Source organism: Bipolaris zeicola, assembly GCF_000523435.1.
Source record: "Bipolaris zeicola 26-R-13 unplaced genomic scaffold scaffold_52, whole genome shotgun sequence".
NCBI classification, from domain to species: Eukaryota; Fungi; Ascomycota; class Dothideomycetes; order Pleosporales; family Pleosporaceae; genus Bipolaris; species Bipolaris zeicola.
In genome coordinates, this window is record NW_006912101.1 from 98159 (window position 1) to 125455 (window position 27297).

At 51.7% G+C, this 27297-nt stretch overlaps 8 protein-coding genes across 8 annotated transcripts; 6 read left to right on the forward strand and 2 right to left on the reverse strand.

The window, feature by feature from the left end:
- Positions 1–700: 700 nt before the first annotated feature.
- COCCADRAFT_35826 (uncharacterized protein) lies at positions 701–3757 on the forward strand (the record flags this gene model as incomplete). Its single annotated transcript, XM_007712958.1, has 3 exons — positions 701–757; positions 1622–2256; positions 2320–3757. 3 exons carry the CDS (start codon positions 701–703, stop codon positions 3755–3757), a joined length of 2130 nt encoding a protein of 709 aa, XP_007711148.1.
- Positions 3758–6573: 2816 nt separating this feature from the next.
- COCCADRAFT_35827 (uncharacterized protein) lies at positions 6574–7629 on the forward strand (the record flags this gene model as incomplete). The annotated part of the gene is made up of 2 exons (XM_007712959.1): positions 6574–6805; positions 6935–7629. 2 exons carry the CDS (start codon positions 6574–6576, stop codon positions 7627–7629), a joined length of 927 nt encoding a protein of 308 aa, XP_007711149.1.
- A 2069-nt stretch (positions 7630–9698) lies between these two features.
- Positions 9699–11213, forward strand: COCCADRAFT_93129 (uncharacterized protein; the record flags this gene model as incomplete). The annotated part of the gene is made up of 1 exon (XM_007712960.1): positions 9699–11213. The coding sequence occupies one exon, from the start codon at positions 9699–9701 to the stop codon at positions 11211–11213; it is 1515 nt and encodes a 504-aa protein (XP_007711150.1).
- A 588-nt stretch (positions 11214–11801) lies between these two features.
- COCCADRAFT_25349 (uncharacterized protein) lies at positions 11802–12158 on the forward strand (the record flags this gene model as incomplete). The annotated part of the gene is made up of 1 exon (XM_007712932.1): positions 11802–12158. One exon carries the CDS (start codon positions 11802–11804, stop codon positions 12156–12158), a length of 357 nt encoding a protein of 118 aa, XP_007711122.1.
- Positions 12159–17599: 5441 nt separating this feature from the next.
- On the forward strand, positions 17600–17812 carry COCCADRAFT_93209 (uncharacterized protein; the record flags this gene model as incomplete). The annotated part of the gene is made up of 1 exon (XM_007712961.1): positions 17600–17812. A coding segment is annotated over one exon (213 nt), but the record flags the coding sequence as incomplete, so codon positions are not given.
- A 1922-nt stretch (positions 17813–19734) lies between these two features.
- On the reverse strand, positions 19735–21275 carry COCCADRAFT_93168 (uncharacterized protein; the record flags this gene model as incomplete). The annotated part of the gene is made up of 2 exons (XM_007712962.1): positions 19735–20501; positions 20567–21275. The coding sequence occupies 2 exons, from the start codon at positions 21273–21275 to the stop codon at positions 19735–19737; spliced, it is 1476 nt and encodes a 491-aa protein (XP_007711152.1).
- An 845-nt stretch (positions 21276–22120) lies between these two features.
- Positions 22121–23468, reverse strand: COCCADRAFT_35831 (uncharacterized protein; the record flags this gene model as incomplete). Its single annotated transcript, XM_007712963.1, has 3 exons — positions 22121–22263; positions 22318–22922; positions 22978–23468. The coding sequence occupies 3 exons, from the start codon at positions 23466–23468 to the stop codon at positions 22121–22123; spliced, it is 1239 nt and encodes a 412-aa protein (XP_007711153.1).
- A 1139-nt stretch (positions 23469–24607) lies between these two features.
- COCCADRAFT_93167 (uncharacterized protein) lies at positions 24608–26701 on the forward strand (the record flags this gene model as incomplete). The annotated part of the gene is made up of 1 exon (XM_007712964.1): positions 24608–26701. One exon carries the CDS (start codon positions 24608–24610, stop codon positions 26699–26701), a length of 2094 nt encoding a protein of 697 aa, XP_007711154.1.
- Between the last annotated feature and the right edge of the window lie 596 nt (positions 26702–27297).

The window sequence follows — 27297 nt, forward strand, 5'->3', positions numbered from 1 at the left end:
ATTGTAGCGCCAGGGCTAGGCAGGCTGGCGGCGGCCACTTTAGTCTGCTGCTTGTGTAAGAGCAGCCCAAACACAGGCAAACAGCCGAAACGAGGCCGGCCAGGGCAGATGCAACGCGCCGACCTGCCCGCTCAACTGGCTTGAAACGTTTGCGACGGCAGCGTCGAGGGCAGCATTGCAGTGCGTGCTGCTATGCTTGCGATGGGTGCTTTAACAGATTTCTAGTCCATACGAGTATCCGAGTAGTAGGCCTGGTTGCGGCTAGGCCATCTTGTCGTCGTGTGGCGCGACCCCTCTTGTGCGCACCACCATGACTGACCAGCACCAACACCATGCCAGTGCCAGCACCGCCCGCACACGCCCACGGTAGCAGCTGGCATGTGTGTCCGTGTAGCATGTAGTATTACCAGTAGTCTGTCTGCAGCCAGCGTCAGCGTCAGCGGCGGTTCGCAGGCCCGTGTTGGGAGGGAGCCCCCCCCCGGTCAGGTGATCACCGCCACTATGAGCATACCCAAGCCCAGCAACACCATGTGCATCAGCAGCACGCGGGCGGAATTTCCTCGGATCACACCTGCGCCACTGCAAACGGGCTCGGACTCGGGCGCAGGCTCAGCGAGGATGCCAGCACCAGCTACGACCAACCGCCCTCCGTCCAGTAGCATGTCCTTCTAGAAGACGGCGACAACTGCGCGGAGCAAGGATGGCCTGGCCTGGCCTGGCCTGGCAGCAGCAGGCAATGACAATGCCAACGGAGGACGTGAACGAACAGGCGCTCCGGCTCTAGTCCATGTGCAAGTGCATCGTACGCACATCCGACTAGCAGTCTAGCTGTAGTGTAGGGGCGACCAACCGTGTGGCCGTGCATGCCATGCCATGCCATGCCATGCCATGCTCTGCTCGCTCTCAGTCTCATCTCATCGCGCTCCAAACACGCCTCTGCCTCGGCCGGCAGCGCCGCCCCGCCACGGACGGCCCTCGATGACATTCACCCTCAGTGCCGGGTGCCTGTCGCTCGCACACACAGGGCGCCAGTGAGCTTCGGCCGTTCTATCGTAGTCGCGTGTGTGGCCGCTCATTTCGTCATGCAACCCGCCATGGCTCTTCGTCAGAGTTGCACCTTTGCTGCCGGCGATGCATACAGGTTACAGTAGCGCCAGCCCGCAATTGGCCGCACCCACCCACCCATCGCCAGGGATCCTCCAAGCCCGCCCAGCAGTCGGCCGCTTGTCCTTTCTACCCTCGTTAACCTCGTCACCGCTTCCACGCCAACATATAGCCCCCCCCAGGCCCCGGCTTCACCCACGGCCATCGGTACTTTTTTTAAAACACACCCATTTGCCGCCGGACCTGAATTGCTACAGGCACACACACACACACACATACATACATCTCTTGCTGCTGTCTCGCATTGCTCACTCCTACTACCACCACTGCCCTACCATCCACCAACATCCATTGTTGCAGCACGCACCAATCCTCGCCTGCACCACGCCACACCACACCACACCACCGCCGCACAGTCATCCGGGACCGCGCCTAAACGCCTCGCACAGTCCCCGCCACAACACCGCGCGCACCCCCGCCGCTGCTTATATCCCATTGACTTCGCCTAACCGTGAAGCTGGATTCATACGAGCACCCGCCTCCCCTCACCCACTCGCCGCGCGAATCCACCGCAGCGAGCACTCCCATCACCACGCCTGTTGACCACCCCTCGTCGCCGCACTTTGGTCGTGTCAACAAGAACTCCCCCGCCACCCTCGTCAACCTCTGGCACCGCAAGCCCCACGAGCTTGCCGCTAGCCGCCAACCAGACGAGGACGTCTTGTTCGAGGACGCGGGCGACTGCAGTTTCTCGCTCTTCCCGCAAGAGCCTCAAGTTCACGCCGGCTTCGCAGACATGGCCACTGCCTCGCCCATTGACATCCAGACGCCCCCGCGCTATGGCTCAAACTCTCCCCCAAACCAGACCTCCAACCTCACCTCTGCCCTCAAGCAGGCAGAGGCCCAGCCAGACCTCGCCACCACTCCAGGTTTGCTGAATCCTAACCACTTCGACTTCAACCACAATGCCCGTCCCAGCATCAGCGAGCGCCACCCCTCCATCAGCATGCTTGGCTCTTCCTTTTACGGAAACAGCGGCGCCAGGCCCATCACCATGAAGGATCGCGGGCGTCGCGAGAGCACAAACATGGGCAGCTTCGCCGGCGGCATGAGCTGGGGCGGCCACTCGGTCGGCTCGTGGATTCGCGATGAGTAAGTTACCCCCACCCACTTTCGGGCCGCCACAACAAAACCCGACTAACACGTTTTACCCAGCATCATGATGGGCACTTCACCCGCACCTTTTGCCAACAACTCGCCTTCGTTCCACTCGTCGTCATATCTGCCCAAGATGGAAGCCGCCTTTATGAAGGATTTCACTTGCTGTGGCCTCACCCTGGCCTCGCTGCACGATCTGCTGCAGCACTTTGAGGAGACTCACGCAAACGCGCCTGCCGCCCGCCCCCAACAGCCCCCCACAAATGGCTTCACCTCTGCATCGGGTGCACCAACAAACTCGATCGCGCCCAGCCAGACTCAGGGCGATGCACCCTTCAACACCCAAAATGGCTTCCAACAAAGATCGGGCTCAGTTGGCGCCCACCGCCCACGGATAGGCTCCGTCAGCCGCTCCAACCTGTCCACTGTACAGGATATGGATTCGCTAGACGACATGGATATGGACGACATCAATTTTGACACACTGGGCTCCATTGACGAGCAGCAGCAGCAACAACAGCAGCAGCAGCAGCAGCCGATGCAACAATTCCCAGTCCAAAATCAGTTCAACCAGAACCAAAACCAACCGTCAAATCTCAACGTCAACGTCAACATGGCCAACAACATGCAAAACCACCAAGGCATGCGAACATCATCACCAAACACGCCCTCGGCCTCGCAGCAATTTAACCTCCAGAATAACCCCACCGTGTCTTCGGTCAACACGCCAACAATGGGTACTATGCCCATGGCAAACCACAACTTGACCTCGCCAGAATCCTCACACCCCGGCACTCCAGCCGAGCTTGACATGGATTTTGGCGGCTTCAACCCAATGATGGGAATGGACATGGGAATGCCCATGGGCATGAACTTTAACGGAAATGGCAATGGTAACTTTGGCATGGCCGCTTTTGACAACAACGGCACAATCGACCAGCCAGGCAAGCGTCTGTTCAGCAAGCAGGGCGGTGGTCTCAACCAAGCACAGCTGCAAGCAGCCCTCAAGAACTACCAGCTCAGCGGAAATGACCAGAGCGAAATGGCCAGGCGGCTACGGGAACAGCAGCTTCTCAACGGTGCCAGCATCCCCCAATTCCCATTCCCCGAAGAGGTCAAGCCATTCCGATGCCCAGTCATTGGATGCGAAAAGGCGTACAAGAATCAAAACGGTCTCAAGTACCACAAGCAGCACGGCCACCAGAACCAGCAGCTCAAGGAGAACGACGACGGCACATTTTCCATTGTCGATCCCCTTACCTCGATCCCCTACCCCGGCACAGTGGGCATGGAGAAGGAAAAGCCATATCGCTGTGAAGTCTGTGGCAAGCGGTACAAGAACCTCAACGGTCTCAAATACCACCGCTCCCACGCACCCCACTGCAACCCCGAGCTGGCCATGCAGAAGCTTGGCCTTACTGGAAACCTTCAGAATCTGCAGAATGCCAACGTTGCGGGTGTTGGAATGGGTGGCATAGACCCTTCCATGTTCTAAACCACACATGCCTTGAACTTTTCCTCTACTTCTCTTAATACCCATTTTCTATCATCCAAGACGAAAAGGTCACGACTGGTTTCTCACCTCTTCGTCATCTGCATCTCCTGGCGTTTCTCGGATTGGGAGAATCTTTTCATTCTCATCTCCTACCCAAGCCAGCCAGCCCTGGTGTTTGGATACGAAAAAAAAATGCCCGCCGGCCCGCCACATGTTTTGATTCATGTACATACATCTCTCGAGAGGTGCATCTTCCTTTACCAGCACGCCACGCCTGGTATCACGATTTGATGCTCATTACCAGAGGTGAATGAGAGTGGCCATGTCCTTTTTATTTGTTTTACGCGGAATATATCCCCTGGGTCATCATTGTCTTTTCTGTTTGTCTCCGACTCCTCTAGACATTGGGTCTTTGTAACAATGGGCGTTTAAATCGCAGTCACAAAAAGTTATCAAAACAGGTCTACGCTTATGCGCTGTGTTTTTATTTGTTTTCTTTCAGTATGATATAGTTATAGACTTGATGGATTTTCTTGTCAGTCAGAGTCAGTCAATCACTCAGTCAACAATGGGGGTTTTCAAGAGGGATCTCTATAATACTACGCTCTACATACTCTCTACCTCGATCCAATTCGTCTTACGCATCTCCCGTCTCATCACTCACCATCATCGCCTTCTGACCGCCGTTTCGACACACAGACAACAGACCAAGTAAGCAATGGAATGGAGAAAGTTCATCCCACGTATCAACACGTTGCTGTTACAAGTTACAAGGTTCCTCCATGTTCACTCGAGGGACCACGAGTCCTTTTCGGCCAGGGTGGCGTTACGGCCGTTAGGCCAAGAGTCGGCAATCGAAAAACATCAACAACAAAACGAGAGCTAGCACAGCTGCTCCGCTAGTCGACGAGACACGAAACACACGTGCGTTCTTACTGACTAACAGTATGCCCGACTGGGAGCAATCAAAGCCCACAAATGTATTTGTGTCCATAGCGCACATGCGCCTTGCCCGCGCCCAGGGTCCTTTAAGCGGCACGTCCACGCACGCACGTACGCACGCACATGTATGCAATACCGCACGTGTGTCTGACTCGCCTCATGTCTGGCCTGCCAAGACACGACTTCATGTTACCTCCCCACGCTACTGTTACTAGACTGCCCGTCGCAATAGCCGCCGGCGGGCTGGACGGCCTGCATGACATGTATTTTGTGCGCCCCAACTGCCTGTTTGGGTATGATGGCTGTCACGTGTGATGGTTTTGGTGGCTCTTTGTGTTTGGGTGTGGTTTTCTTGGCCGTCTTTGGCCGAGACTATGGCCGACGAGTCAAGTGTTTAGGGAACGGCTGGAGAAGGGTTAAGCACGGGAAATAGACGGCTAGAATCTAGTAGATGGGGGAGATTTGAAATGCGAGATTTGGTGGCGAATGTGATTGTTTTGCGGGTTAAGGGAAGGGTCAAAGGTACCGAGGCTGCGGATCAGGGTACACGGGATATGTCCATGAGGGTTTCGCCAAATATTTGGATGAAAAAAAAAGGGTCGTGAGTAGAAGGGTCCACATGTAAGATGGATAATATAATTATGGATAACTACATCTTTTTTTGGATGAAAACATAATAGTTTAACTCGCCCTTGAAACACGGGCCTTTTCTTACATCTCCTTCTTCTTCTCAAATTCTCACATGCACCAATGTAAACCCACAACAAAGTGTGTAACACAAACACAAAAACACCCCCGAAAACCAACCCGATACTACCCATCCTGTTTTCCCACATCTCTCCAATCTCTCTGAACCCCTGGCTATACACAGTCACACATATAATGTCATGCACGCAATTATCCCACTATGCAAGGATCCCAACCAAGCCACGTGCGCCTGCAGCGCTACGTGCGGGAACGTAGAAAAATAGAGGACGCTTTTTTTTATTCCTTTTGCGTCAGGGATGACGTTCGGAGAGACAGGACACTCATCTTTTGTGCGCACGAGATTTGGAGTAACAGATATGGTAGAGTAGGTGTAGGTGTTTGGCTGTTGTGGGCTTCTTCCTTTCTTTCTTTCCTCCACACAAGACCCAAGATCCCCCTCATCTAACCCCATCACCCCTCCATCACTCCACCAAATCATGTTTTAACCGTCATTTCCGTGTCTCATTCTTGAAATCTTGATCGCGAGTCCAAATCGTCTGGTCGCATAGTCCTGTTTCTTGCTTTCTTGCTTGGGCATCCTTGCATACTCGCAATCCTCACCCTAATCTACGTTCCCTACCTCATCATCTCAATATCATCTAGATATATTTCCTGCATCCATCTCTTCTCTATCCAATCACCGCTATCTCGCAAAGCCACGCAGCCACTGCCTACAAGCCGGATACGCTTCATCCCGCTCCGCTTACATCCTTCCTTCCCTGTTCCCCGCCCCCGCCCCCGCCAGCCACCGCGCACCCGAACGAGACATCCCTTTGGTATACACTTGTAATCACCAACGGAAACCATCCAGATTCCGCAAATCGCATGCGCCGTGCGCTTATGCAATGCATCGTCAGCCGTTTCACTACGCCACCTGGAGAAGATCGAGATAGGAAAGCGCAAGGGATGAGACAAAAGTAATCGATCTCGGGTCTGATCCGGCCTAGTACCAGTGCCACGAACGTCGTTTCCTTGGCTCTTGCGCTGATAAAGCTTTTGGCAACTTGGCCTCTCCAACCTCGTGTTTTCGTGCTCTAAAGATATATATGAGGTGTACATTCTGGGGATTGCAGTACTACATCTGACCCCACACGCTTCCCCGCTTTTTGTCGTATCTTCCACCGCAAATGGCTACGTACGGTACGTTTGGTGGGGACGCGGAACGCCATCCCGTGCCTAGATCTGAGGCTCCATGGGAGAAGCTAAAGGCCGAGTCATATTCCCTTTTCCTGAAGCTGAGCGAGTTGCCAAAGGGGACGTATGATGAGTTTGAAGCTTCGTGGGCGGATAAAGAGAATGGCGAGTTCAAGGGTGGGTTGGGTGTGGTGATTGTGGTGAGGTACAGTGAGACGCCTGTTGGTATGTTGATTTCTTTTTCATCCTAAAGTATATGGTCCCAAAAGCCATCGTATTCGTAAGAGTAGGGAATCGGATCTGCAAACTTGTACACAACCCCACACCCAACTCATTCTAACCATCCCCCTCCAGGCCCATACGACGAAATCATCTTCGTCCCCGGTAACTTCACCACGCCTCTCCCCCCAAACCCCTCCTCCCTCCCTGCAAAAGCCCTCCGCATATCCCGCATCTACGTCTCCCAACGCACCACCACCTACAACGGCCGCCTAAACTGGAACATCCCCAAACACCTCGCCCGCTTCTCCTTCTCGTCTCCCCCAACTCCTGCCGGCGCGTCCCCTCCCCCCTCTCTCACCGTAAAAGTCTATCCGCCTTCCTCCATTGAAGGCGACTCCACCCCACCTTTCTTCGCCTGCACCCTCACACCCTGGAAATGGATTCCCGCCTTGCCGGTAAATACAAAGTACATTCCTCTCAGTTTGGCTCTTGTTCAACCACCTGTCCCCGAACCAGCGGGACATAAGGAAGCGGTTAAGAAGGTGTTAGAGGGGGAGACGGTGGATCCGTATGATATTCGTGATGCGGAGAAAACGCTTGCGGTGCTTCCAGGGACGGATAAGTGGAAGGAGTTTGATATCTTGGCGAGGAGTCCGAGGGCGAGGGGATGTTGGGTGCAGGTTCATGAGCCGGAGGAGGAGGAAGGGGAGGGGAAAGTGTATTTTCCGAAGAACTTGGGAGCTTGGAGCTTTGGAGGGTGGATGGAGGATGTGGAGTGGTCGATTGGGGGGGTTACAGAGTGGACTGTTGAAAAGGCGGGGACTTGAGGGACTTGACGGTGTTGCTGGAATGATGGGCATATGAGAAAGCAGCAAAATGCCCCAGTTTTTTTCAGGCGTTATCAAGGTTAATATTTCGATATATTGATATATTGCTACGTGGAATCATTGTATCCAGAACAATCACCTCTTGTTTTTATTTTATTTTTTGCCCATTGCCATTATTTTACTCCCGGCATGCCTAGGAATTCGTAGCTCAAAATCACATCACGCTTGAAAACCCCGTGCCAACCAGACCATGTTGCCGCAGCGCTCACCCAAACATTCTTGCAAAAAAAGCCTAGAGCAAAGCGAGAGGTCCTTCTTCAGGTTGCTCCGGAGCCCCCCGGTGCTCGCGGGGGCTCCCTTAACTCCCACATCCCACATTCAATCCGTTCTGAACCATGAACCTCGCCGTTTTTTTTTTGGAAATTTGTTGTTGTTGTTGTTGTTGTTAAAAAAACAGCGTCGCCTTCTTTGTAACACTGGGTCACAGGAGTGCGTGTTACCAAGGGTCAGCTCAGGAAAAATTCGCTAGTAAGGGCGAAGAAAGAGAGAGAGAGAGTGTGTGTGTGTGGTAAATGCAGGATGAACTCACACAACCTTTGACTTTTTCCAACCAAAGACAATCTTTATCGCCCCCTCCCAAACGACCCCATTTGCAGTTACACAGGAGTTTTTGTAGGGCGAGAGATAGCGCGCGCGATGAGTTGGGGTTATTGTAAGGGGGAGGGGGAGAAAAGGGGTTTCATGATGGTGGCGAGATCGTGAAGAGCATATAGGGGGGAGAAAGGTGCGGTGGGTGTGAAGCGGACTGGAGAAAATCTCATGTCAGCATGGATGTCAAGCAGAGGATGAAGGTTTTGAGTGCCCCTTTTTTTTTCCCCGCCTCATCACAGCATCCCGAATTATTATGTTTAGGGCTGGTTAAAAGATTTTGGTACCTGAGGGGTTGAGGTTTGTGAGCTGTTATAGGAGGAGAGGCATGGCTGATGAAGTATGCGTTCACTTGTGTTGGGATTAGTTTGGTAAGATAGTGATTGGAGATATGGTGTAGATTGTAAATTAGGCAGGATAAGTACTCTAGAGCTAAAGGCCTGCGGTTTTTTGTTACTAAAGAGCGTTTTTGTTTTCCGGCTGTTTTACTTATTATGACTTGACTTTTTTTCCTTCCTCTGATTGCTATACCGCGTATAAGATCAATTATCTCAGAAAAGAATGGCAGGCCACACCCCAACTTAGTTGATGTTATTAGAGCCAAATATAATTGTGACGGGGTGTACATGTTTTGCATGCTACTCATTACTATCTCGTAAGGCTACTCATGACTCCATCCCGACGATTGATTACTACGTTAAAATTTCGTAAACGCCATGAGATGTACCTGCATAGAACCCGACAAAAATCTTTGCAAAGGGCCTTGGTATGCCCTAGGATTTGGCCGAGAATAGTTAGGAGTCATGTCTACGGCGCATTCATCACTCTATACGGATATCCAGGGATTATTTAACTTTTGCAAGGATAATTGAGATCCACATGCTTATACTCGTATTGGAATGCTTTTCGAAGTGCAGAAAGAAATTAGAGTACTCCGATCCGGATACTCTGAACTCCGCATCTCACTCCGAAAAGATTATTTCCGGAATACGTCAAGCCAATCCAACTCACCGCCAATATCCAGTCGAGTCTTGGTCTTCGGCATCTACGGCGAATCATGGCCCGGTTGGTAAGAACATGGCGGAAAACCCTTCGTCGGTAGCGGGCGATACCGCATCGAGAGAAATAGACGAAGCCGCCAAGTGGGTCGTTTGGTCATAGCCGTCATCCCCTCCACTCTTCCCTGTCCTACTTATACCTCTGGGCTTTCTTCTTTGTTCTACACAAAAAGACTGGAGAACTATAATTGCGACTCAATCAACGGCCCGTGTTACCGACTGGGAGGTACTTACGGGTACAAGTGGACGCACCTCGGGGACTGTGCAGGAGCTCTTTTCAAACCTTATTCACGCGCACGTGCATTGCGCACATTCTCATCACACGCCATTCATCCCTGTTCCAATATCACCTCAGCATCGCGTATGAGCAGCGAACCCAAAGGCAGCACGCCAGGATCAATCAGCCCGCTCAACCCTCTAGCTCGAGTCAACACCTATCCTCAAGCAGAGTTCACCATTCCGCCTTTGGACACGCTATCACCATGCCCAAGTGCCCCAACTCAAACCGCCAATGCCCCGGCATCAGCCATCTCCAAGGAGAGTCACCCAAACAGCACTGCAACTGGATATGAAAAGCCTCGCCAGCCTCGTGATGAGGAAACCCGATCCATCACCTCAACTGCTCATACTGAGGTGACTTACCCAGAAGGCGGCCTAGGCGCCTGGTCCGTTGTCCTCGGATCCTTTCTAGGCCTCATTGCCTCGTTGGGTATGATGAACACGGTCGGCATCTACCATGCCTACATTGCAGAGCACTACCTGCAAGACTACAGCGAGTCGACCATTTCGTGGATCTTCAGCATTTACGTGTTTCTGTCCTTCTTCTGTGGACTGCAGATCGGCCCCATTTTTGACGCCCATGGTCCGCGGCTCCTAGTGCTAGCTGGCAGCATCTTGCTGTGTCTGTCAAACTTTCTCCTCGGCATATGCACCTTGTACTGGCACTTCTTCCTAGTCTTTGGTGTCCTTGGGGGCCTGGGCACGTCGCTGATCTTTACTCCTGCTTTTGCAGCAATCAGTCACTTCTTTCTTCAGAAGCGAGGCAATGCAACTGGTATTGCTGCAGCTGGAGGGTCACTGGGTGGTGTCATCTTTCCACTAGCTTTGGAGAGGCTGCTACCTACAGTGGGGTTCCCATGGGCTACTCGCATCGTTGCTTTCATCATGCTCTTCTGCTGTATCGGTGCCTGCATCCTCATCCGCTCGCGACTGCCGCCAAAGCCTGGTCAGTCGGTGTGGCCCGATTTTAGAATCTTCAGCCACAGGAGCTACTTCCTTCTCACCGTAGGCATCTTCATGATGGAATGGGCGCTCTTCATTCCAATCACGTACCTCACCACCTTTGCGGTGAGTACTGGTGCGTTCAGCCCGTCCTTTTCGTATCAGCTGGCCGCCATTTTCAACGCAGGAAGCTGCATTGGTCGCTGGCTTCCGGGCTTGCTGGCCGACAAGTTGGGCCGATTTAACAGCATGATTGCTGCATTGGCAGTTTGCTCTGCCACATCGTTGGTATTCTGGCTCCCAGCATCGCTCCTTACGCCCACTACTGAATCTGCAGCTGCGGCCATCAAAGGTCTGTCAATCGTCTATGCTGTCTTATTCGGATTTGCCTCTGGTTCCAACATCTCTTTGACACCAGTATGCGTGGGCCAGCTCTGCGATACGAATGTCTACGGGCGGTATTACGCTACCTGCTATACTGTCGTGAGCTTCAGCACCCTCACCGGCATACCCATTGCGGGAGCAATCATCCAGACTACTGGCGGACACTACTGGGGCGTTGTGATCTGGACTGCGGTCTGTTACATTATGGCTTCGCTCTGCTTCGTGTGGAGTCGAGCTTTGCAGGTGGGCTGGAAGCTGGGGGTGAAATTTTAAGAGATTACCTACCCCTAGTGCACTTACTAGAAAGACAGCTGAATGTGCAGCAATTCTAGCAAGCGACCTACTAAACTACGCACTATGGCGTGCATGATTCCCTGGTGTTGTGGAGGACTAAATTGTTATCGAATAAGAGGAGTTGGAGAGACAGAGAGGAGGGCGGATACAAATTGAAATAGGTGGTCTAGTTTCCCGGTACGCGAAGTTTAATCGCGTTACTATTACACTCGTTTTTTTGCCCAATATCGCTAAATGCGGCACGTTCCTTTAGGACTGCCCCAATCCATGAAACAAAAAAAGTACGGTCGTTCTCGCCGCTCTAAGTATCTTGATTAGCCATCTTTATCAGTGCAATACTTTTTGTGAGGCTGATCGAGTCTATATTTATCCAGACCACACTATATCTTGGCCGATCTCTCTATTCGCCCCCCTCCACCCGGTAGAGAGGAAAACACGCTGCCGTCATACCGGCGCGTCATTCAGTGAACGGCAAGTTGTACAGAAACTTGTTGATATCTATGGACCACAGACAAATATGGGAGAACCGCGGTAATTGCCCGGTAAACTTTCCATGTATAAGTACCCATGTTGAGGTCCATCATTGAATTACATGAAACCTTGGGAATTGTGATCACGGAAGCAGAGCAGCCCGAACGATTTCACATAACCGAAGCAAAGACTAAGCAACGAGCTCGTTCTCCCCGCGATTTTCGCCCCAGCCCCCGACCCCCGACCCCCACCGACTATCGATCTGATCTCGAAAGAAGAACAGAAGAAGAACAGAAGAAGGAAATAAGAAAAGAGAAGAACAATGCCCCCCATGCACTGAGAGAAAAGAAAACAAAGACGGGTGCTCGAACCTCTCTAATCCTTACCCGCTCCGCATCCTCATTCTTCCTATGTGAGACACGCACGGAGAAAGAAAAAAAGAAAGCAAATTAGTCTATTTTGGCGGACGGCAGATCTGATGGTAAAAAAAAGAAAGAAAGAGGGGACAAGCCCTCACACCCCAACGGAAGACGCAATGATGGTGGTGGGAAATATTGGCTTTGGGTAGCTCGTAGCGCCATCGAGCTTGGCACGCCATAGGGTATATGCCCCTGACTAGATGTGGCTGACCTTTGACGCCCTTCTGGGCTCTCTCTCCCTCTCCCTTCACACCTTGCTAACCTTCCCTAACAAACTCCTTCTTCTTCTTCTTCTTCTCCTCCTCCTCGGGGACCTCTGACTAAGTTCCCAACTCTCACATATTAGAGAGGGAAAAACAACAACACGTGGGGTCATGCTCCCCATGATGAAGGATCGCCCTGTTTTGTTGTTCCCAAGTTAAAGTGATTAGCTTTTGAGTCCCTCGGGAGATCGGCACGCCGTGTTTCCCAAAGCGCAGCATGGGCTTCTTTTCTGAATAAAATGGAATTCTTGCGTAATGTGCGTCTTTTTTTTGACAAGAAGGTTGGGGAAAGTAATGTAGGATGCACATGAAAGTGTTCAGGGCGTGATGATCACTTGAGGGTGGGGGTGGCACATCCGAACCCGCGTTTTTTTTCTTTGATGTTTGTTTTCTCCTCCCCATGCCCTTTTTTGCTTGTTTCTTTCTTGGTACGAGGTTAGGTTCGCAGGTGGACATGGTCATGGAGTGGGTTTCGGGAAGAGCCAGGAGATGGTCTGGAGGACGACGACGAAGAAGGGGAATTATGTTGATGAACCTTTTTTTTGCAAAGACGCTACTACAGGCGCGTTGTGAAGATGCAAGGAGCGCTCCGCTGTGCCGCCATAACAGTTGTACATCACGTCTTCTTTTCTTTTTCTTTTTTCTTGCGAGCGGGGGGAGCTCGCTCGCCGGCCATGTTTTGTATACAAGTGCTTAATCAAGTTTCTTCTGGGGCGGATTGGCGAAATAGTGACGCAGGGGGTACTTTGTGGCGAGAGGTGTCGACGTCCCATTCGCGAACGGGGCAGCGAGTCGTGCGCTATCGAACTGCGCTGGCAGCGACGCCGCTTTCGGCCAGCGACTAGAGCGCAATTAGCTTGAGGCACAAAAAAGTGAGTTGGGATTGGTAAGTCGGTCGCACCACTTGCTGGTGGGCAGCCTGGTCGGGGCACGAGAATGCTCTTGATTCGTGTGTAGCGCCACTCAGTTCTGCTGTCCCGATCGGGCGGCCGAGAGGAGACGCCGGTGAAACGTATGTACATGTCAATCTCCCGTCAAGCTGAGGGTGACTTTTGCTTGCGGCTGATGCAAGCGTGCCTTTCTCTGCTTCTGCCACCCCGCTTCTTCCGCTTCCTAGACTATATTGTATGCCCATTCCCCTTCCAATCCCTACCAGCTCCCCCTCCGACTCCCACTGGTCCCACTCCTTAGGACCCCCCCCCCCCCTTATGTCTACTCGGAAACATGTCGACTAATTCACGCAGTACCGGTGTCTACTCGGGCGAGTCGAGTGACTCGGAACCTTCAATGTTGCGTCAAATTGACATGGACATTGAGAAGAGCACCAAGGGCCCGTCTACACTGAGACGCAAGGGCTCGGCGTTGCAAACATCAGTCGAGGTTTTGAGATGTAGATTTGGAAAGTCTGGAGAGACACCGGAGAAGCTGGGGGATTTCAGACCATCCAAGGAGTGGACGCCCATTTTCTACTCGGTGTATCATCAGCGCGAGGCTGCCCTCTCGCACTTTCTTCGAGCTGGCGCGTCGCCGGACGACGTCACTGATATTGGGCAACCACCACTGTGCATTGCTGTTGCAAATGGATATGTTGAGATTGTAAAGATTCTCCTCGGTGCGGGCGCGGACATCAATGCTACGACTAGAGAGGGAGGAGAGACTGCACTGCACATTGCAGTCAAGAATGGCCGCGTCGATCTCATGGACCTGCTTCTATCACATGGACCCAACCTGGAACTCAAGACGCACACGACGGGCGAAACACCTCTTCACTATGCAGCAGCAAAGTCGGGATCACTGGCAATAGTCATGAGCTTACTCCAGCATGGCGCCAGCTACAACACACTGAACGTCAATGCCCAGACACCAGCTGAAGCAGCTTTGAAAGCCAACAACATCAACGGAGCCGTCGCCATTATCAATACAGCAAACACCAAACGAAACGAGCTCGCAAAAGAGAAGGAAATGCTGTTGAAGCATGTGCAAAAGACACAGGGTCGCTTCTCTATCGGCAACGACCTCATTGCCGACATCTTCGCTGCAGCCTGTGACCCCGAGTCAAATGTCCTTGTGGAAGCTATCAAGAGGAACGACGTGCTGTTGGTTGAGATGTTCCTGGAAAAGGGCTCCGATCCAGACCGCAAGACTGTTCGAGGATTGCAACCGATTTTTGTGGCTTTGTCATGTGCAGGAGCACCAGTCGTCAAGGCCATCCTCAAGCGCAACCCCGATCTTTCGGTCCGCGATGAGAAGGGAATGAGTGTGCTCCAGGCTGCTTTCGAATGCCCGTTGACAAAAGAGAAGGACAACATCCAAACCATCACTGAGGCTTTGATCGAGGAGGGTGCCGATGCCAAGGTTACCTACCCCGATGGAAAGACGCTACTTCATCACGCCGTGTCGCCGTCCTTCAGTCACATGAAGATTGCGCAGATGCTCATCGATGCAGGTGTTGAGGTCAATGCACAAGACAGCGAGGGCAACACTGCGCTTCATGTTGCGACGCACAGCAAGATGTGCATTGACATGCTGCTAAAGAACAAGGCGAACCCCCAACAATTCAACGCCAGAGGACTGACGCCATTGTTGTTTGCGACAACACAGTGCAAGAAGGAGAACGAGCCCGTGCTGGATTCCCTCATCAAGGTTTCCAACTTCCGCAAGACGAACGCACAGGGACAAACGCCTCTGCATCTCGCAGCTGCGAACGGTCTGGATAAGACTGTGCGCTTGCTGTTGAGAGCTCGTGCAGATCCTACCGCCATTGACAACAACAAGAATACGCCGCTTCTTCTCGCCGTCAAGAACCATCAGTGGTTGATTGTACCGATATTCGTTACCACACCGAGTGTCAACGCATGGGACAAGAACGGCTTCAGTGCACTGCACCATGTTGTCGCCAACTGTCCCAAGGCCCCGGCAACTTGGGAAAACATCGCTGCTGCTACCGTAGCTTTCTGTGAACGCGGCGTGAGCAGAAGCATTCGCGATCGATCTGGCGCCACGCCGCTCATACTCGCAGTCAAGACGCTTCCGGAGGAGGGTCTCCCCGTCATCGAAGCACTGTTGGCGCAAAAGGCGGGCGCGAAAGCGAGCTGGAACTTTGCCGACCACGAAGACCACAAGAAACGTGATGCGCTCTACTACGCCGCGACCATGGGCAAGCCGATATTCGTCGACGCAATGCTCAGGAACGGCGCTACGTTTGAGTTTGAAGAGTGGACTCCAAACAAGCACATGCTGCAGTCGGAGGAGGAAGTCAACAAGCAAATCTACAAGTCGTTTGCGCAGCAGGAATGGGTCCGTCGGACGGTCGTCCTGCGGGAGCAGCCCAAGAGCGCAGAGAATGAGGTATCGCCGTTCATGACGGTGATGTCAATCCACGATCTCGAGATGATGATTTCCATGGGTCTAGACGTCAACAACCTGCCCAAGTCGCCGCTTGGAAAGTCCCTGCTGTGGGCTATTCTAAGGCACATCTCGCTGCAGCCCCCACTGGCACCAGAGTATCTTATTCAGGCTCTGAATGTGGTGCTGGATGCTGGTGCGGATCCCAATGCGAGCAGCAATAGGCATGCAAAGCGTACGTCTTGGCCCTGTCCTCAGCAAGGATTCACGGAACCTCCTCGTTTGACAATTCATCCTCTTACGTTTGTCCTGGAGGAATGCCCGGGTATCGATATTGAGGTTGTGAGATTGCTTCTTGCTCGAGATGCGAAACCGGCGCTTGCTTCTGGTTTCTACAGGGGCCGCTTCCCGTTGCATTGTGCGGTTAAGGCGCGTCGTGCTGATGTTGTGGAGGAGTTGTTGCTGGAGAATGGTAACGTGGAGTGTGTTGATGACGCTGGACGCACACCTCTGTTCTTTGCTGCTGAAGCCGGGGATCTGGAGATTGTGACTACACTGCTCACTCGAGGTGCCAAGTTGGATGTCATTGACTCGGAGAAGAACACGCTCTTGCATGCCGCGGCACGGGGTGGCGGTGACAAGGTTGTTGCGGCTCTACTACGTGCGGGTGCAAAGCTGGGCGATAAGAATGCAAAGGGTCTTACGCCTCTGGCTTGTGTGCCTGAAGGTCTCGACGAGAAAGAGAAGGACAAGATTCAAGATATGCTCAAGGGTGCTGAAAGGAGGGGGCTGGTAATGACAGAGGTGACAGTGAAGCCAGCTGAAGTGAAGCCGACTGAAGTAAAGACAGAGAAGCCTAAACCCGATGCAAGGCAAGAGGAAGAAAAAGCAGCCCGCGAAGCCAAAGCCAAGCAGATCTCCGAACAGCAACTCAAGCAGCGCATCCAAAAAGAACAACAGAAGGACCAAGAGAACCCCTCGAAACCCACTAAAGAAATTCCCATCGCCAGAGAACTCCCCATCACCAGAGAAACCCCAGCCGCCAAACCCCAGCCCCAAATCCAAGTCCACCCCATCCCCCAAGAAAAAACCCAACCCATCGTAACCGCCTCCTCCGTCCCCTCCCCTCCCCTCCGCAAACCCCGCTCAACCTCCATATTCCGCAAATCCTCCCTCTTCTTCACCCGCCACAAATCCGCCATCTTCCCCTCGGAGTCTGACACCACAACCTCCTCGCCTCCCCGCCAAAAACACACGCTCCTCAGCCTCCGCATCAGCGCCCCCTTCAAACAACGCAATTCAACCGGCGGCATGAGCGCGATCCCGCAATCACCCTCAACACCCAACATACTCAAAAGCCCGGATTTCTTTACTGGAGGCTTGTCCGCTTCTGCTTCCGCCGCCGCAGCCGCCGCCACTTCTTCTTCTACAAACCCCCGCTCGCCCTCCCCCTCGCAGCCAGACAGACCCGCCATGCCTGTTTCCTCAACAGCGATTCAAACGCGGCTTTTGTCCCCGAGAGCGGATAGTGGGCTTGGCCAGCGCAAGAGTACGGGAAAGGACTCGATTCTTGATTTGCAACTTGTGAATGAGAAGTTGAAGAGGGAGAGTAGGGTTGATATGGAGGATGGGGAGAAGAAGGGTGAGAGTGAGTTTAGTGATTGGTTGAAGATGAGTGATATGTTGGAGAATTTGTAGACGTACGGTCTTTTCTTAGGTTTCTGTGGGAAGGGAATGTTGATGTTGTAGTGGAAGTATATAGCGCTCGTTCTCCTCCTTTTTCTTTCTGTTGCTTTCGTTTGTTTGTTAGCATGAATCTTTTCGATGGGCGTTGCGCATATAACTGGATTAAGGTTTTCTTTTTCGCTCTTTTTTCTTAGTTTCTTTAAGCGGTGGGGCGTATGAGATTCGGATGTATATATTGATACCCACGCTACATGTGGATGGGGAACTTCGGATGATGAAAGAAGAAGGGGGGAGTGTAGTATGTAGCCTTTTTCTTCTTCTATTTCCTTGTTTCGTTTCTTCCCTTGAGTCTTTAGACGGCGCTGGCTGTACGAGTCGAATTTTAAAGATTTAATACTGAAGTATAATTGGATTGTTATTTGAGTCAATATGGGTGTGGTCTGAGATTAGTTGCTTTGAGAAATTTGCTTTACCAATACCACTAATGATCATGAACAAGACATAGTAGAAGCTACGATGTCTACAAGTACAGTGAGGTCTAACCGAGAGCGAAAGAGAATCACACACGAAGTGGACACTGGTCCATCGGTGCTAAAAGGCAAGGTCACAAGACTGAGCAATGTTGAGGCAGTAGAAGCTGCAGGAGTACTGTGGACGGCGCCCTTTGCATGAATGTATTGAGCTAGGATAGTCTTGAATGGTGCTGATAATGTTTTGTTAACCATACTATTTGGGAGTGATTGTGCTTACTTGCAGCTATCTTAGTGTTAGCAGTCTTTACAGCTTTGAGAGTCACAAGAGCCACCTTCTTGGCCACTTTAGGTACAATCATCAGCGAATGCTACTTCAACTCAAACATAGCTGCAATGCAGTTTTACCCCGCTCATGAGCGTAAGCCTTGGCATCTCATTTGATGCATCTAGTCACACGCATGTCATTAAGGCATACGATCGGCCACAACACAGATATGCGTTGCTTCTCTAATGATGAAAAAAAGGGTAAAGTCTAGTATTGCTAAATTTATTCAAGATTTACAGGCCATGAATTAAAGTAACTACACGCACTCGTTGCGTTCACAGATGTATCGAGAGATTGGATTGACGCTGTCGTGCAGTACGGGGGGCTGCTTACTAACGTCATAGCGCCCTTCATCCTCCTTCCTAGAGGTCATAACAAAACCCTTACTAAGCCTGAGTGGTTTGCCAGCCACCAAGATAATTATACGTATATCATCATAGCCTCGAAACAACTGTATGCAGTAAATATATGCAAGATTAGATAAAGTATGTAAGGAGAGGGATGTGCCCGTTTCTATATAACTAATAACTACCTTGTGCAACTATATATTCGATTTTCAACTTACACCTAATGTAAAAGAGGGTGTAAAGCCAGTCTCATTTCCTCATATAAAATCTATTATCCCGCTTTTCCATCCTGGCGTACCTGACTTGGATGCCTACCGATTTCACATACTCTATACTTTACTCGATTGTTTTACTAGAGTCAACAAACTTCTCATAAGCAACATTATTAATGTAGGATTAAAGTAATTGCTTGTTAGCTAAAATAAATTAACGTAAGTTGTTAGCATTCCGTACTTAAACATGAACTCTGCAAAACCCGCCCCAATCCACAACCCAAACGATATACAACGTCCTTTTTCATACCAGACACATTTCCACCCACGCAAGAGACACGGAACAGCCACATATGATCATTGTTTCTCGGAGCCAATTGGCGAACAGCGTTATGTAGCACCGAAGACGTCCCTGTCTATTGGCAGCGACCAACACAGACTAAAGTCGAGCGAGTATCGTGGTATAGAGTAGACTATGGGGATGGAACACAAAGGTGCAGGTTCTAAAGGCTATTTCGGCTGAGAGGACGTTTGTGGAATATGGTGCCATGGCACGACAGATCGCAAATGGTGCTGAGAATGGAGCGTTTCTTCGGCTTGGATTTTCTTTTTAAACGGGTTTGTTACGGTTTAGGGCTTTCTTGCCATAGCATGTAGGAACACTCTACATTTGGTAAGAGTATATACTGCGGATGATACGATAGCGCTATCTACAGTCGCAAAGTTACACGTACTATGCGTGGTTTCATACAATATAACCTCAACTCCATCCTTCAATATCTCGCACCTCTTAGTTACTTACAACCTAGCACAACATCGCCACCATCATCTCGCCCCCTTTCCCCCAGAGTATTTCTCAACTATCAAACCCCCCTTACTACCATTGTATCACTAAACAACATACAGAAATCCAACTAAAAACCAACATCTACCCACACCGCAGCACCACCATCTTTCTACTACTCCTCATCCTCACCCCTCCCCTTCTTCATCTCCTCCGCCTCCTCCCCCAACCAATCCCACACCCCCTCCAACCCCGTAAACTCGACAAACCCACCTTCCCTCCACGCATCCCCATGCACTTTCCTCCCCATCTCCTCATCCATGCCCTTCGCCATACCCCTCCCCCACCGACAATACACCCACGCCTTCGTCAGAAGCCTCTCTCTATACCCCTCTTCGGCAAACTCCTCCTTTTCAAACACCACGTTCCTCGCGGTACTGTTGCCATCTTCCCAGCCCCCCTTCCGAAACGCGACAACGCCGCGGAACACGATGATTTGAGTGAGTGCCTGATCGCCCTTGCTGCGGCGCAGCTCGGCTTTTGAGAGCGTGGCGCGCCGGGCTTGTTCGGTGGGGGTAAGTACGGAGGTTTGGTTGTGTGGGCATAGTTGTTGCATCTGCGTCAAGTTCGTGCATTGCATGCGGGTGGAGGTGTAGGTGTCTTCTTTGAAAGAGGGGGTGAAGCGGTAGAGTGTGTGTGGGTCGAGGCGCATGTGTAGGGAAAGCAGGGCGGCGCGAGTGGTGAGGATTAGTAAGGGGGGAAGGAGGGATGGGAGGGTGGAGAGTGGGGTGGGATGGATGAGGGAGAGGAGGGGGGTGAGGTGCGTGGTTAGTGCTGTGAGGATGATTTGGATGTGTGCTGTGAAGGAGGTAGGGGGGAGGGTGGTGGCGTTGTGAGTGAGGTTGTGGAGGGTCTGGGAGAAACGGGAGTGTCGGGTGAAGCCTATTTTTGCATGTTAGCTATCATTTTTCGATGTAATAGAATGGGAAAAAAGGAGAAAAACTTACCATCCTCATCTTTCAATTCCCGCTCCAGAGCGGCAAAAGCATCCTTATCTTCCTTGCCGAACCCGAAACACACGTTCTCAAATACCTGCTCTACAAGCACGTTGCCGATGACTCCGCATACAAGTGCCTGTCTCTTCTCCTCGTTAAGAAACAAGCCATGCCATCCCCACTGGCCTGCTGGTCCACCACTCGCAACGCAGTGAACCACCTTGGCCGTCTGTGGCGTCATCTGCTCGTAGAATGATGCTGGAAGAATGCCGTCAGGCGCGGGGATACGGACCTCGCCAGTGAAGAACTCGCGACTGAAGCCCTGGATCAGAGAAACAAGGTGCGTAAGTGCATCCCGGATCTCAGCGTCGCGCATGGCGTATTCGGGCTCGTGGAGGTCGGCGTAGATGGCGGATTTAGAGCCCAGTTCGCGGGCACGGAGATTGGGATCTGTGCTCCACTTTTGGCTCGATGAAAAGGCGGACCAGTCTGGTGGAGTTGTCGATGCGGGCGTCTTGTTGGTTTTGGGACGATGGGTCTGCGGCGTTGGTTGGGTGATGGGAGGGGTAGGAAGAGAAGATGATGCAGTTTGCTTAGGAACACTGGTGGTTGTAGCATCATTCACTTCTTTAGACTTCTCCGCGGAACCCTTAGGGAGACCAGCTTGCTGTTCATGAGCAGCACGTTCTTTTTCTTTCTGTACCTTCTCAGCTTGCTCCATCAACAGCCTCGCCTTGGTTCTCAACTCTGCTGCTCTGAGTCGAGACTCAGGAGTGCCCGGTTCCAGACGCGAAGAGCCAAGTTTTCGAGTCAGTGATTTGCCAGTTCCGGAAGATGGAGGAGTGATTACGACCGTCTCTGTCATCGTCATAGTGCTGGATCCACCGTATTTTGCACTTGAAGGTGTACTGCTGCCGGATCCCCGGTCATCATCACTGAGGATGTCGCTCATGCCCTTGTGCTTGTGCGCTGTGTTTTGTGATTGTTGGGCTGGCGAGCTAAATGGCCAGATGTTGTTGAGAAAACTGCTCATTGGGTTGAAGGCCGCGGGAGAGTAGAAATGATTAGCGATATATGTCAGTTGAGCGGAAAATGCGCACGATTCTTTTGGCAAAGCGCGTACGCTTTATTTTGTTGCTCTTGTGTATGTGCTGTATGATTGCTTTATCTGTCGGTGTTTGGCCGCATGCGGCAGGCCATTGAAATCTGCGCCGGAATGGGCGTTGTGCTTGTCCTGCGGAGAATAACAAAGGAATTTAGGATGCCGCCCCCGCCAAGTGCTATCCGTACAAAGAGAATTCAACTACCGAGATATGTTTTTTTGAAATAGGAAAAACAACATGTAGGAGACGCCTGCTTTACCTCGTAAAGAAGAAAAAAATGATGATCAACCTGTACTGTAAAACAACGCGTTCTATACCTGGTGACCCCGATATTTGTGCGCCCCCATCGCCCCTTAGAAGGAAAGTGCTTGCTACGCTATGCTATGTTAAGAGTATATACATTACACAAAGGAAACGCTAGATGATGATGATAATGAGCAAAGAAATTGCAATTGCTTTTTGACTACTTTTGAGGCGTCCAGTTCTTGTAGAGACATGAGCATAGCGTGCCCGCATCCTGGGCCTTGAGGCCAACACTGTCACCTGATGAACTCTTGCAGGATGGCACACCCTCACCACCAGCCACAGCTTGCTCGATGCGCACAGCTAAATACGGGGTTAGCATGTGAAAATAGAAGCCAGACAATGAATCACGCTTACCAAATGGCCACTGGATGTTCGGGGTGTTCTTGACAGCGATTGTGTCATCAGGATAAGTGCGGAGCATCTTGGTGTATAGGAATGCCTGTATGTTTGTTGCGCTGTAATCACACTCGAAATCACCCTTGCTGCCGCCAAGAGTACCGGTCATGTTTACGGTTTTTGAGCGAGAAATCTGGAACCGGTAGCGCTCCGTCTCTTGTCCTGGATCCAACAGCTCAAGGTTCTCATTCTGGAAGGTCGTATCAAATGTATCATCATGCCCTTTGGATGAGATTTTGTACGATCCCGAAGAACCGGCGATTTCCCAATTGAGAACGGTAAGAGCCTTCTGCGGATCCGCATAGTAGTCTGTATTTGGGGCGCATGTCCAGGTGTTTTGGTTAGCGGTGCACTCTGGTGTGACAGTATCGAGGAAGACCGCAAGCGAGTAAGCGCCGACAGGAAAGTTGGGAGGAACAGAGGGTCGTGGGGCTGCAGGAGATGGGGCAGGAGGTTTGTCGGTTCCGGTCGGGGAATCGGCGCCGTTGTCTTGGTTGTGATTGTTGGTACCGGATGCGCTGCCTGCCGATTGAGAACCGTTTGCTGTATCTTGGGGTGGGCTACTGTGTCATGCGTTAGTGCGTGTTGCTTTTTAATGGTGAACTACGGGTGACTGACCCAGAGTGCTTCTTCAAGCCCACTGATAAGCCAACGGCCAAAGCCACGATCAGCACTATCAAGATAGCAACGACCAAAGCCAGCTTCTTCCGTCCCCAGGCAAATATGCCCCTCCGTCTCTGTCTTACATGACCAAACTTCTCATCCTCCCTGTCGCTCCAAACACTAACACTGAGGTTGCTCCCATTGTTGGATCGATCCTCATTGGGCGTGCTTAATCTGCCGCCAGTCAAGGCGGAAAAGACACCCCCCTTCTTCCTCTCATTCTTGTGAACATGCAGCACGGGGCCTACGTGCTGATGCGATGGGTCGTTGCAAAATGTGCTCTCGGTGGTGACATTGATTTTGGCTGTGTTGGCGGGTGACTTTGTGAGCTTGTTGTCGAGGATGACGGAGAGTCGCTGGCCAGCGGGAGTTGAGATGCGCTTTGCTGGCCGGCCATCGTCAATGGGGAAGTGTGAGTTTGCGCGACTGGAGCGGAAGAAATTCATCGCATCGGAATGGCGGATACGTGTGTAGGAAGGTTATGGCGAGGGATCCGAAGGCCGGGCTTTTGGTCGAGGTGAGATTAACGGGCGGACCGGCTGGTTAGAGCGATGGCTGCCCCTTGGACTTCCTTGCCACTATGTATCGCTCTATACACCGGGGGCATAGGTTTGCGGATGGCAAGCAAGGCGGGTGAAGAGAGGTGGGTAGAAGTGAGCCAGGAGATGCTTGGGCATGGGAGAAGGGCGTTGTCTCGGCTAGAAGGTGGATTCCGTCGAAAGCTTAACCGGGCTAACAATAGTGGACTTGACCGCGAAAGGACTCGAAACAGATGAGCCCTGCACTCCATCACGCACTAAGGACCGTTGCAGTATCGACGGCGGCCATGTGTGGTTAGAGCCTCAGGTCATGGCGTGTTCAATGACGGGGGATGGACTCTAGTGGAACTGCACGGCTCTGTCTCGGGAACGGGTGGTTGCGCATCACAGGTAACTCTAAGTATATTGAGGGTTAGTGACAGCGGTCGGCCTGAACGTGAGGACCAACAGCCACCCAGCCTTCCGCGGCCCAGACGCGCAGCTGTCACAGCGGAACACGCAGCTGCTCGTGGATATCACATACTGAGTGTGCTCGGTCGGCGGCTAGAATGTTTGTTGTTGTGGTTCGGCAGTGACTGAGCCAAAAAGGGGGAGCGGAGCAGAGAGAGTAAGTCAGTGAGTAGCACGACTCGCTAAATCTCGCGTTCCTGCATGTGAGCAAGGAACACGCCTGCCGGTGGGGCTGCCAAGACATGCAACTCTGACCTTCACCCTCACCAACACCACGCGTCTTTTGCATGTTGCCACCATAACGGGCCACTGTCAGTGATATCTAGTACACGCTTTGAAGACGCCATTCATTGCTGCTCACTCACGCCGCGTGCTGTGTCTCTGTGCCCTTTTGCTGACTCTCGTAGACGTACTTGCTAGCTGCTCATAACGTTTGCATTTGACGCACCTTCCTGCCTTCACATCCTGCTGACTTCACCAACACCCCGCTAAACTTTTCCACCCCCGCAATTTCTCACCTCACAGCCAGAAGTCAGCCCCCCCGACAGCTACAAAGTACTGTGAATCCTGTCCATCAACTTGAGACTGCCACAATCATGACTCCTGGCCGAGTCGTCGTACGACTCCAGCCTGGTTGTTCCGACGGCGATCCGCTGCACGTTCCAGCCCCAGGCACGCACACCCAAATTAACCCTCCCACATTATACCTTGAGAAAATCGGTCAATTATGGATGGAGCAGTGTGGAAGCGCCCAGTCGGGAGTGCATTACATTCTCGAAGCTCTCCCCACAGGCTATACCATGTGGCAGAGGCCACGGCCCTCAGATCCCAAATGCTTCGACAAGTATCTGTTTGGACACCCCAGCCACAAGAAATTTGATTCTCCAAACCGGTTCTTTCCCCACTTCGGATATCTCATGAACAATGGCGGCAACAGCATAGGATGTCCCTGTACTGTTTGTCGCGGCCCTCCCCGCGCTATGTCCAACAGCTCCCGCCCCAGAAGTTCTGCTAGCTCATCCAATGTTTCAGCTTCTGCATCTTTTTCGAGTCGACCCAACAGCGCCCACCGCGTCCAGGCAACTCCGGTCCCACCCCTGGTTATAATCTCGCAACCTGCAGCTCAAGGAAGGCCCAAAAAGCTAAGCCCTGGCCTCGATATGACCAGAACAGATCAGAATGGTACGCCCGACATCTATCGGAACCTAGTTGAAAAGCTCCGAAGCCACAAATGCATTGATCAGCCCATCCAAGAGCCTTTGAGTCCTGATTGGCGAGCGGAACAGGAGAGCATCCCGAAGCTACTGCAAACCCTCAGATCACAAGACCAATGGATTCCTCGTAATGGAGATATTATCATGTTCATCCGCCATCTGGCTGATGGAGTCGCTGTCACAAGACATGACATTACCAACGAGTTGTGCTTGTATGATGAGCAGACGGATGAGTTTCTTGACGTCCCACGCTGGGAGGCTGGTCTAGTAACAGAGGTGGCCCAAACGCCGACCACTGACCTCTTAGACTCAACCAAGAATTCCAACGGGTCGTGCTCGGACATGAGAGTAGAACTCATTCCCCACCCAAACAACCCTGATAAATCGCTTTCGAAGCGGTACAAGTACATCTCATTGCGCCAAAGCCGTCCTTTCTTTCTTTGGAAAGAGCTTCTCAATCATGTAGATCAAGACCTTTGGCACCCAAGCATCAAGAATGCTCTAGCTTTGACCTCAACCCTCTCACTTGTGGGAAAGCATCGCTTTCGAGGAACATGGCCAGAGGCGACGATATACTGCCATGGCATCTTTGTCGGCTCAGAAATACTGGCTGTTGGTGACACCGTCCGTCTTCTTCCAACCAAGTCCGATCAGGCTGTGTGCACCGACATCATGAGCATCAAGTCTATCAGGCTAAAATGGTCGAATTTGGACAAGGCCTCGACCAACGACTACGATGAAGGACGGCCCTTCAACTCGGCAATCTGGTTATATGGTTGCGCCTACACGAGCGATGCTTCTAGGTCAGACAAACGATGGGTTTCTGATGCTCCGATCCCTAGAGCAGCCCAAGACTATGGAGATTTCTATCCTCTTCATCCGCCGGACAAGGAGCTCGCCATCCCCTACGCTCGTGTCGCCGGCCGCTTGCACGAGCGCAATGCCATGGCACAACTTCTCGGATACGATTCTGACGATATTGTAACACTTAGCCTCGACCTTGGTCGACGGGCTTTGATTGATGCGCGTGCATTTTCGCGAAAAGATAACGAACGCATCTCACAAACTGCCGATGCTACCTGGTACTGGGGTGATGATCGGGCCGAGGCATTGGGTCTGCGCACTATCAACGGGCTGGATGTTTCTAGGTTCAACCAGGAACACGATGTCAAGGCGCTCCGTAAGCAATACCGTATTCTGGATGCAGCGAATGCGAACGAGGATGAGAGCGAGGATGTGGAGCCCAGTCTTGATAATGCGTTCGGTGGTCGATTACAGCGTTTCATGGCACCTACATTGCCAGTCTGGGCGGCCAAGCCAAGAGAATCTGGCCACAACAAACATGACGGCAAGAAACGAGGTCGGGTTGTTGACCTGGAAGATGATTTCGAAGACGAGATCCGCCAGCACACACAGGTCATCAACCGTCAGGTGCCTTCGGTCAAAAAGACAAAAGTCATGGTCGTTATTGACTGAACAAAAGTATTTTCAAGCCGGGTATTGCCATACTCTACCAGCATCACGATGGAATCCAGAAGCAAGGTAATCCCTGTTGTGAAAGCAGATTCGACATAGCATCTTCCCCAGCTTCTCTGATCACGCACGCACGTGGTTTCAAGGAAAAAAGAAATATCCGATGCGGAGGAGACGACTGAGTGTTTGTATGATTAGCTAGCGGGTATGTGCACGGTATCGCTGCCACGTGCTTCTATTTGAAGCTACACTTGGCGAGAATATCATGTAACTAAAAATGGGGAATCAGTAGGCAGAAAGTAGTGGTAATGAAATATATAGATTTAAAAGAATCTTGTCATGTTTGTAGAAAGCTTTGTGACGTATCCTTGAATCGTATGTTATCTCCATGGCAAGGGCATCGCAAGGAACATGTCAAGCACCACCAGAAACACGTCAATCATGGCCTGCACATCCAAGCATATGACCATGTAGACATATATATGCAACTTGTATGTATATATTGTATATACCCTGGGTATCAATCAATCAATTTCTCTCCCTCCCTCCCCCTGCCTCCACGTTATCTGATAATTTTTCTCTCATATAATCATCACGCC